Source organism: Gossypium raimondii, chromosome 1 (genome assembly GCF_025698545.1).
Source record: "Gossypium raimondii isolate GPD5lz chromosome 1, ASM2569854v1, whole genome shotgun sequence".
Taxonomy (NCBI): domain Eukaryota; kingdom Viridiplantae; phylum Streptophyta; class Magnoliopsida; order Malvales; family Malvaceae; genus Gossypium; species Gossypium raimondii.
Genome location: NC_068565.1, coordinates 47,157,929 through 47,169,437, shown reverse-complemented (window position 1 = coordinate 47,169,437; position 11,509 = coordinate 47,157,929). Strand labels below are relative to the sequence as shown.

The following is an 11,509-nucleotide window of genomic DNA, read 5'->3' as shown; positions in this document are numbered from 1 at the left end:
TATCAGTATCTCTGCCCTTTGATGGTATAATCTTTATGGTTCTCGTGATAGTATATAATTTAACTCTATTAACACATGACAATATATAATTCAACCCCAATAATCAATATCTCCATTTGATGGTACATTCCCCAAACAATCAATGGATCCACTACTTCGCATATATACATTACAATTACTCCTAATTTGATATGCAAACAATTTAAGATGAGTTAACAACCTAGAAAGATGGGCGCAAGGTTTCTAACCATACAGTGTGATATTATTTGCATACCAGAAGATGAGTAACTATAATAGTCTTTTCTTCAGCAGGATACCCTCAACAAATTTTTTCCCTCTACTTACAATACCACAACCCAAAAAGCATCCATATATATATGCTACTAGTGTAGGCAAAGAAAAGGTCGACACCAAATTTATATTTATTTTTTTAATGGAGGTGTCGGCCATGGGGTGTCCAAAACCTATTTTTTTAAAAATTGATAAAAGGGGTGTTGGCCATAGGGTGTCCAAAACCCAATTTTCTTTTTAAATTGATAAAAGGGGTGCCGGCCATGGGGTGTCCAAAACCTAATTTTTTAAAAAAATTGATAAAAGGGGTGTTACCTATAGGGTGTCTAAAATCTAAATTTTTTTTAATCTGATAAAGGGGTACTGGCCATGGAATGTCCAAAACCCAAAAAAAATTATTTCTTTTACTCCTTGACACAATTATGAGACAATGATTGTGTAAGAGATATTGTGGGTGCCGGCCATTTACTGTCTATTATCTTCTAATATTGTTCATTTAAGTTAATTTAGGTGATTGTTTTTTAACAAGAGTTATTTTTGTAATTATTTATTTATTTTGTTGGGTCTGGGTAAAATTGCCCAATTCTAACAACACTGAAGTACGCATCGAAAGTCAAATGTTGCAAGAAAAAACATGGATCAGAAAGTACAGCTAGTTAACTAAATAAAACTTTTTTGGGGACCTTTGCCACTACCAGTTTCACTTCACTTGGCAGTCTCCACGCTTCGAGTGCCAAAACTATGCCCAGTCTTCGCCTTCTTGTACTCTTCTTCTTCCTCTTCTTCCCAGTTCATTCCCAAGAAGACACTCCCATAGCTCGATTCCTTCGTTACCTTCAATTCAACACCGCTCATCCCAATCCAAGCTACGCTGACCCCATCTCTTTCCTCATATCCCAAGCCAACGCCATTGGACTTCATGCCCGAACCCTTGAATTCACCCCTTCTAAACCACTTCTCCTTCTAACATGGCCTGGCTCCAACCCTTTTCTTCCCTCAGTTCTCTTCAATTCGCACCTCGATTCCGTTCCGGCTGAACCTTCCAAATGGATCTACCCTCCTTTCTCCGCCACTCTCGCCCCTGACGGTAAAATCTACGCGCGCGGTGCTCAAGATGACAAGTGCATCGCTATGCAATACTTGGAAGCCATTCGCAACCTCAAGGCTAACGGCTTTACTCCTTCGCGAACTGTTCATATTTCTTATGTCCCTGATGAAGAAATTGGAGGGTTTGATGGGAGTGCTAAGTTCGCTGAGTCCAAAGAGTTTGAGGATTTGAATGTTGGGTTCGTTTTGGATGAAGGGCAGGCTTCTACTGGCGAAGAGTTTAGAGTGTTTTATGCTGATAGGTCACCATGGGGACTTATAATAAAGGCTACAGGAGATCCTGGGCATGGTTCTAGATTGTATGATAATGGAGCAATGGAGAATCTGATGAAGAGTGTGGAAGTTATTACTAAGTTTAGGGAGAGTCAATTTGATATTGTTAAATCTGGGGAAGCTATGAACTCTGAGGTTATTTCGGTTAATCCTGTTTATCTAAAAGCTGGGATACCCTCCCCAACTGTGAGTGTCCGATATTTGTGTGTTCTAAACAAGAATTAATGCTAATATCGATTCATCAATATTGCTAATGATGGGGAAATTTGTTTGTATGCAGGGATTTGTGATGAACATGCAACCTTCTGAGGCTGAGGCAGGATTTGATCTTAGGTTGCCACCTACTGCTGATCCTGATCTTATCAAGAAAAGAATTGCTGAAGAATGGGCACCTGCTAGAAGGAATATGACATATGAGGTAAAGGGTAATTTTCAGTATGTATTTTTTGATGATTTTGATTATTGATGGTTTGCAGATACATTATTATTTTAAGCAATTAAGTTGATTGTTTTGATTGCAATCAAGTCTTATCATTAATTTGTTTCTAGACTATTTGCATGATTTTGGTTTTCTATTCTTTCAAGAAATCTGATTAAGTGAAGTATTCTGCTGAATCTAGCAACTGGCTGTTTCCTATAATTGAACTTGAAGAACCTTAGCTTTAACGAAATGCAGAGTAATCAATCCATTTGTTAATCATTCCTAACTTGTTTTGGGTTGGCATGTAAACTGAACAATATTAAGAGTATAAAGAATTTATTCTTATATTCAGTATCATGTGATCAATTGTTTTCTTTACTGCTACAAACGCTATTTCTGTACTCAACTTGTAACATACATGGTGTCCCATGATTGAGCGGTAGAGCCACTGTTTATAATGTTCCTTTCAATTTTTTTTCTACTCACAAAATCATCTCTGGAATGGCTAGTATTCGAACATGTTCTGTTGTATCCTTATGAATAGAAGCACTGCTAGGAACTCTCCTCTCTAGCACAAGGAGAGCCAAACTCTTGTTTTGGAGAAAATTATAAGCAAAATTAAGGCTTTGCTTGGTAAGGTGGGAAGAGAATTGGAAAGATGAAAAAAATTTGAGGGTAAAAGTTGAAGGATTAAAAAATATAGTAGGAAAGATGGAAAAATGGAGAGAAAAAAATCTGAGGGACAATCATGCTGATGTGAATCAATAACATCTAATGGTGCAAAATTAAACTCTCTTTGCATTTTGACCTTTTTTTTCTCTCAAATATGTGCTGACAATGGTTTTCAACTATTGATTGGCTGTTTAACAACCAGGCTTTGCTTTTCTTAATTCCGAGTGCCTGCTCATTTTTGTGCTTTGGCAGTCTTACCTGGTCCTCCTCGAGGAATAGGCATTTCCTATTAGGATTGGCAGGCATAACGTGAGAAGGACTTAGCTATAGAATTTTATGTACTGTTGGCTGAAAAATCTGTTTCTGATATAGAGATGATGAGTGATGCCAGTTGCTATTAAATTATCAAGTTTATACTGCCAAGCAATATCATCTGCAGATGTTAGATACATTTTTCTGTGGTGCTAATTGCTTTCTGATTTGGTAGCTAATTGAAAAAGGACCGATAAGAGATTACCTGGACCGCCCTCTAATGACACTCACAAATGATTCCAATCCATGGTGGCCTGTTTTCAAGCAAGCTATTGAGGCGGCTGGAGGAAAACTTTCGAGGCCTGAAATTTTAGCTTCAACAACTGATGCACGGTTCATGAGACAAAGAGGAATTCCTACTCTTGGTTTTTCCCCAATGACAAACACTCCCATCCTGTTGCATGATCATAACGAGGTTCGACTAACTGCAAACATATCATCATTTTTCTTATTATTAGGCATCATTTCTTTTCTCATCATGGTTCTGTCTTGCAGTTCCTGAAAGATACAGTGTACTTGAGGGGAATTGAAGTGTATGAATCTGTGATAAGTTCTCTGAGTTCCTTTAAAGGAGAATCTTATTAGATGCTTTCAACCAGTCAATAATTGATCACGGGTGCAGTGTGTCATGGTAAGATCAGTCATCTTCTACTTGCTGCTATTTTATAGTATATCAACAATATTTGTTCTTTTGGTAAGTAACAATATCTCGTCTTGCTTGTTGCTGTGTACTTTGTGTAAAATCATGGTTTTGTTTCTGTAATATGAACTGGCTTGGATTTTATCAATATAAGGCAACCGGTAAGAAATCCATGTGATCTGTGACCACTAACAATCTAGACTTGGTATCCCAAATACCTAATTAGACTCCTTTTAGTCTTGAAACAAGATGTAGCTGACATTGTTGAATGATCAGAATTTAATGAAAGCATGAATCTCATCTTAGAATCTATTTTGCTGTTGGAGTGGTGTCGGTTCGGCTGTTCATGAGTTCTATTGTCCTTTGTCTCACCATTTTCCTAAATGAGGCTTAGATTTTTTTTTCGGAGTTCATATGCATACTATTGAGTTTGTTTGGAGTCGACTAGTGTTCTATTTTGAGTTGTAGAATTTGTATTTGATATGTCATATAGACGTCTTCTGCATATAAACTCATATATCCCGAAATCAAAATTTCATGTGCACACCTCATACCATAAACAAAATTTCTAAGACATATTTTGGATAAACCCTTTTTGTTTGAGGAAAATGTAGCATCGTATGTTGTATATATAGGATACAGCAATATACTTTTGCTCCTCAAGATTATGCTTGCGATGTAGGACATAGAACAAGTAAGTAGGGAGAGAGAATGGAGTGTAAAAAGAGAAAAGTCTGAAGGAATATGGGAGTCAGAGGGGAGAAATAGCCAGAAACAAGAGTAACTGAGGCATCTTAAAGATAGCTTGGGAAAGAATGAAGAAACTGACTATAATAGCTTATTATTTCAATTTAGATTATGTTAAGGTCAGGACTCGCAATCTGTTTGTCATTTATCTGTAAATTAACTGAATTCCGAGTTGAGTCATTTTGAGTTCATATAACTTTGGTTCTCACTTCTGGTGTTTAGCTTTTTTTCATAGTATCTGAGATCGGAACCATTTCAGGGTTGAAATGCTTCACGTTATCTGCTTCTGCATCAATTCAGATCGAAGCAAATCAGATTCTGGATAAGTCAAGTGCTTCACCGGTATGTGATTTACAAAAAGCTCCATAGCCGTTCATGGGAAAGACACTGAATGACCTGTATATGTTTTGAATAAGTGGGGAAACATTTAATAGATTGTCATGAATAGTTGCATAGCAGTAACTACACTTCGAAAAGACTGTATTTTGCAATGGAATGAAGTACACTTTGGGAGAATCATATTTAACTTTGGTAGATAACATTTTTCATGGCAAATCTTTTTGTCCTTTTAATTCGTCTCCCAACCAGTCTATGCTTAGATCCTTCATGAATTCTGAAGATATCTTTATTGTTTAATAAAGAATGTATGATTTTTAGCTTAAGGGAAAGTTTTAAAACAAAAGAACATTGCCTCTGGAACACTGAATTCCAGCTAAAACTAATCATTACATTTGAAGCTGTAAAACTACAGATGTTAACCTCTGCAACACTGAATTCCAGCTAAAACTAGACTTCATCTTACAAATGAGGCAGCCCAAGGGATAATCATCAAGATGCTAATCTCATGCAAGCTAGATTGTGTTGTGTTCAGTGAGAGGGCTGACCAGCACTGCAACTTTTAGAAGATTAAAGGAAGAAAAAAGAAAGAAAAAGAAAACCCTGACATTCACTTATGTATACAAAAATAGTTTAATTCACGATTTAACTTTTGAAGTATACCACTATAGCGTGTTATTTTGATTTTAAAACCACTATTATGGTGGTGGTTATAGTTTTTTTTTCCAAGTATGTAATGTTATTTTTACCCAGGGAAGGAATTGTTTTCGCACTGGCTCTGTCATCACTCATTACATCTTTCTTTGCTGTCATCACTCATTACATCTTTCTTTTCTTATTGAAAAAGCAAAAACATAATGATGCAAGCATTCCATTTTGATTCATGGTCACTGTTGTTAATATGAACTGCCATTGTTCAAGTCTTTGCATTTCTTATTGATCCTTAAATTCCATAATAAATAAAATGCCACAGTCTAATGACACTAACTGTTGTGTGTAATTGCAACCAGCTTCGTGGCTTTTGTTAATTGCAGAAGAAAAAGTATTGACATTTGAATTGATTCTTATACGAGAACAGAAACTCAATGGAGACTTAAGTCAAAGATGTGCAATCTCGAACTAAGAAACATATAGCTTAGGCTCAGCTTGTCCATCAATGAAGAGGCTCATTAACTTTTTCTCCATCAACAGTTTCTTTCTCTATCAGAAGTTGAGCAAGCTTGTCAATGTGGGTTGTGATTATCTAGCTTGCCCTTGAATACACAGTGAAGAACATGAAAGAAGGGAAGGGGAGGAGTTTGATGGGTGGAAGGAGATGAAAGAAAAAAATTAAGATTTTGATGCTGAAGGACAGGAGGAGATAAAAGGAAAACATGGAGAGTGAGTTTTCAACGGATATGTATTTTTTATTATTATTTTTATTTCATTCAAAATAAAGTTAAAATGGCGAAGAGTGTGACGGGTCATATTTTTATTCGCTAAAGATTTTTAAGGTCACTTAAAAATGACTAAAAATCTTAACGAAATGATACTTTAGGTATCAAATTAGGACAAAAATTTAATTATTAAAATGAGAAAATGAGTATATTTCAAAAGCCAAATCGTGAATTAAGCTTAGAAAATGTAACCAAATATCATGATTGTTAAATTTAACTAAATATTACGTCATAGCAAATTAATATTTGACAACCATATAAATATTGTTACGTAAAAAATTAACTATATTATTATTGCTAAGTTATTTGAGAACCACATCTTATGATTGTTAAAACAAATTTTTGACAATGATATTTAGTTGTTGCTTAATATGATCACTATCAATTAAAATACCGTTGAAAAATAACATTTGACAACCATTAAATGTTGTTACATAAAAGTTTAGCATTTAAATTTATATTATTATAACCCTATTTTGCAACCAATTTTTTTTTTGAATGCAACCAATATATGGTTGTTATACAATAATTTTGTAACTGAAATATTTAAAATATTTCAATACATAATTAAACAAATAAATTAAATTGTTGCTAAAAAAATTATATTTGAAAATGATAAAAATTGTCGCAAAAACTTTTCGATTTGTAAAGTGATTGTCGTTGTGTATACTTTTAATTCCTATTTTTTTTGTAGTGTAGTTTTTGAACAGACCATGTATAGTTTTTAAGTTTGATAATTCCTATTTTTCTTATAGCCACTATGAAATATGCTTCATTTCTATGGGTAGGGATCGAACCCCTAAGCTCATGGTTAAAAGATGAGGTGAACAACTATTACACCACATCTCATAGTTATTATGGATTACTCGTACGTTTTGCATTTTTTTGTCGAAATCTGGATATACAATTTTGTAATTATATAATTCGATCAAAGAAAAGTGTCAGTTACTCAATAGTTGAACTCACTCTTTCTTTTAATATTTTTAAGGTTCTAACTTTGTGAATGTAATATATCTAGGAAATATGATTTTAGACATTACTATATTTCTTCTGAATTTTCAAAATATTTTGAGTTTTTATATCTTTAATTTTAAAGAGTTTTAAGTTATATTTTGAATTTTTTCATTCACTACCTTTCTCAAAACTTATTTCAAAACAAAAAATATAAATATTTTACAAAATTATGTGTTATGTTAAATATTTTATCTCAGCCAATTTTATTTTGAAATCCTTTTCCTAATTTCTTCTATTTTCCATAAAATGACCAATACATTCATTAAAATAAATATTATTAGCCAATGAATCTCTGTGGCAAGCATAATACAAGGTTGAACTTTTGCTATACAGCCAAAAAAAAAATCTCAGCAAAAATGGTAGCATACAAGAGCTTGGGGTCTATCAATGGGATGCAACCCCTATTTCTCTACTACATTTCCCCTTTTTCCTCCGCAACTTGCCCATATCTATGATACAAAATAGAAGTTGTTGGACTGCATATTCAGATACTTCTAAACAAAAAAATAAATAAAATTTTGTTAAAAGAGGGTTGTAAATACATTGTATATATTTATTAAATACAAGTTATCTATAGTGCAAGCCTTACGTTAGCCATATCACTCTGGATATGGTTGTTGTTGCAGATTTGACCCTTTTTTTTCCTGGAAGTTTCTCTATCCAGAAAAGGGATAAGAATTCAATGGTACCATTGCAAGTCCTTAACCCACATGGATGTTGCCTCTCTATCATCCAACATACTTCACCACCTTTGTAAAATGTAAACCTTCTCAGCACTTTCGCCCATCCCTTTACCCATTTCAATATTCATGCTAAGATGGACTTTGGTCCACTCTACTTTCCAGTTGGCTAAGCCAGCCTCGATTCTCCATATCCTTATTCATGCTGAAAATTTTCATTATTAATTCGTTCTCACTTTCCTCGATACACCCCGTACGGATTTGTGATGGGAGAGTACGGTATTGTCAATATGCCAGTTAAGCAATCAAGCAAAAGAGAATAAAATTTTATAAATTTGATGAGACTTGAGATGGAAGAAGCATGAATCTTCATTCATTAATGTTTTATTTGTTGGCAATTATGTAAAAAAAGCTTGTCAATGGTGTTGAAATAGCTCAAGTAAACAAAAACTTCTCAACTCGGCTTTGTTGGTTCATATATTAATTCATCCAAGTTGAAACACACACGCACATATATATATATGAAGTCCCTTTTATCTATTATTAGACTGCAACTTCTTCCTCCTCTATATATAAAATTGAAATGCTGTGGTCAATATAGAAAATGAAATTACCTTCTCATTTCCAAGAAACTAAACCCTTGTTTCATTCCTTAATTTCTGACAAATTTAAGATTAAAAACGCTGTTCAAGCATGTGCAGCGAAATTATTTTAAATTGCATGTGCTTATTGCAAATCTGATCCTGCCAGCACCATCAGCAGTACTTGATTGAATAATAATTGTTACAATACAAAAGTTGTTACTGACTAGTTGTCGCAGTTCACACTATGGAGGACTTCACAGTTAAAATGAGAGCGTGAATGGTGCAAAAAGTTGCTAGGCTTATGGTTGAGGAATGTCCCAATGACACTAGAGTAGAGTTCAGTACTTAGTGCTTGTGTGGCGTTTTTCGTGGAGGAGGAATGTATCCATGGAGAAGGGCTTAAGTAGGCTTCTATCTCATGATGACTTATCGATTTAAGGTCAGAACCAGATATGACCTTCCTAAAGGATAGTAAGCTTGGGGAGTTGTTTAGATGTGACTTCTACGAGGGTTTCCGAGTATGTGAAACTGAGATCATTAAATGAGATGAACTTAATATGACAGTCGTCGTTGATGGTATTATTCGCTAAATAGTGGGTGATAATTCACAATTAATTTAAGAAAGGGATGCCTTCTTGATTCATTCTTTTATTATTTATTATTAGTGTTTTCCCAAGGGTATGACAATGAGCAGGATGGGAAAGAGACCAGGGAGACGCAAGATTTGTACGGGTTGCCGATACTATTTCTTTTTCCCACATGAATTATCATTGGAAACAGCATTTCAGAGCGTGTACACGTTACTTAATATTTCTGTCTGTCACTGCCCTTCCTCATTATCAAACTTTATTGCATATGCAGATATACAAAACACTTTATTATCTTTTTCTTAATACTTGTACGTATTCAAAACTATAAAGTTCATGACCAAAATGGAATTTCAAGTGCCTTACTGTTCAGTAGAATGTGTATTCATTTCCACATTATTGCCTTACAAACAGTTTCCTTATCTTCTGCCTTTCTTGACCTTTCTACATTGCTGGGCATATCAATGCCCATTTGCCTGACAATGTCTACGTGACCAAACACAACCAACTAAAATTTGGCTCATCCCATCCATATACGTGTTTTGGTCCATAATCCTGACATTAGAAAGGGTAATTTGTCCCCCAAAAAGAGGTTGAAACGCATGTGCACCCCCATGACAGGCAAAAAGCAATAGACCAGTAGTTGATTTTGGGTGTGCAACTAGCAGTACCCCAGTGAGAAACTTGGGAACAAAGTCAAGTCATGCATGCCTAAGCAGCTAACCAAAACAGCTTCAAACGGTTGATAATTCATGTGTTTTTTAATTCACTCTACATACTTTAAACAGAAATTTGAGTTTTTTTTAATGTTTGCATGAGAACTGATGGCCGAGAGACGCGGTTTCAGAGCTGCGAGACAGAGCAGCAATAGCTGGCTCTGCCTGCCTTTATCTTTCTTTTATCTTTTTAAAAATATCTTACATTTGCAATGACTGTTTTATTGTGTTTTTTTCATATCTCAATTATAATTGAATATTAATATGAAAAAATATGTCTAACATTCTCCCTTACATCCATATAAGAGCAATTATACATGTTATACTTAAATCTTTTTCATTTTTCTACCTATATAAGATATGATATTCTAAAATCTTTTAAATATATCCACCCTAACAGCTGATTAATAAAAACTCTGGAAAGTGCCTATGAAGAATCCTATGTTTCTCTCTCCCCCATTTTCTCTAAACATATTAGCATATATCAAATAAAGAAAAGGGTATTTAGCCATGACATGAACAGTAAAACATAATAATAATAATAATAATAAAGAAGTTTGCTGGGTGTCAACTGGGGTGGGAGGTGGCTTGCTAGGTAAGTCTAAGAAACTCTGCAAACAGCCATTTTAACTTCAAATTTTTAATAATATTTTTAGTCTTTGATTACTGCATGTCTGCATGTGGAGTTCCTGAAGTGCATTAAATCCAATTCAACTGCCATTTCTATTAGAAGTTACAGCAGAGATATAGCCATTGGGATGTGGAAACTAATTGCATACGTTGAAGCTGATGAAATCTTTCTACAAATGAAAGTCTTAAGGAATAACTTGTCCACATTAATGATGTAATATTGAATGTTTCAAAAATGGTTTCTAGCTGTAATTTGTCAATGAACATAAACTATTTGACCTCTAATCAACAAGTAGGTTGAGTAAGAGGTTCGCAAATTGACATTTCTTCACTGCATTTGGTATAAAAATATTGGATAAATTACATCATTAATTACTAAATTATGAGTAAGTTTTTATTTTTAACACTTAATTAAAAAAAGTTACAATTTAATCACTATACTATTTGAAAATTTTCATTTAAGTTATTAGAGTGTTAAAATTAATGCTACGTGGCTTTCTTTGTTTGCAATACTTGTACCAATCAAAAACTTTCTTTCCTCTTCTCTTCTACAATTTAGGCTTTTTTTTTTTTATGAACAACTTAGGACATCACGAATCAGTAGACTGAATTTAAATGGTTTTTTTCTCTAATCTCTAACATTGATCGTTAGATCGACGTGGATCTAAGGTAGATTCTTCTACCTGTTGACGGGTATTGATCTACCGTACCAATTTTTGAATTGTAGCTTGAAACTCGTTGGTAAAACTTTCTTTTAAAAGAAATTTAACTGCTTAGTGAATTAAATAAATTTTTTTGAATAATTTAGTGACTAAATTATAATATTTTTTGGTGAAGTGATCAAAACAAAAATTAACCTATAATTTAATGACTAATGGGTATAGTTTACCTAAAAATATTTTACTATACCAGCCAGCCATAGCCATAGCAGGAAAGTGATATCGATTTCCATTTATATAAAGCTTTAAAATATCTGTCTGTCAGCCATTTCTATGTTTATTTTTTATATTCATATATGTGGAACCATAGTGATTGACCAAGGGATCTTCCAACTTAAGCCCCC

The 11,509-nt window shown here is 34.0% G+C and overlaps 1 protein-coding gene across 1 annotated transcript; it reads left to right on the top strand.

Moving 5' to 3' along the window:
* Positions 1-966: 966 nt before the first annotated feature.
* LOC105786149 (uncharacterized) lies at positions 967-5,035 on the top strand. The gene is made up of 5 exons (XM_012612467.2): positions 967-1,857; positions 1,952-2,089; positions 3,252-3,491; positions 3,572-3,707; positions 4,723-5,035. The coding sequence occupies exons 1-4, from the start codon at positions 1,033-1,035 to the stop codon at positions 3,659-3,661; spliced, it is 1,293 nt and encodes a 430-aa protein (XP_012467921.1). The 5' UTR covers positions 967-1,032; the 3' UTR covers positions 3,662-3,707; positions 4,723-5,035.
* The last annotated feature ends 6,474 nt before the right edge of the window (positions 5,036-11,509 follow it).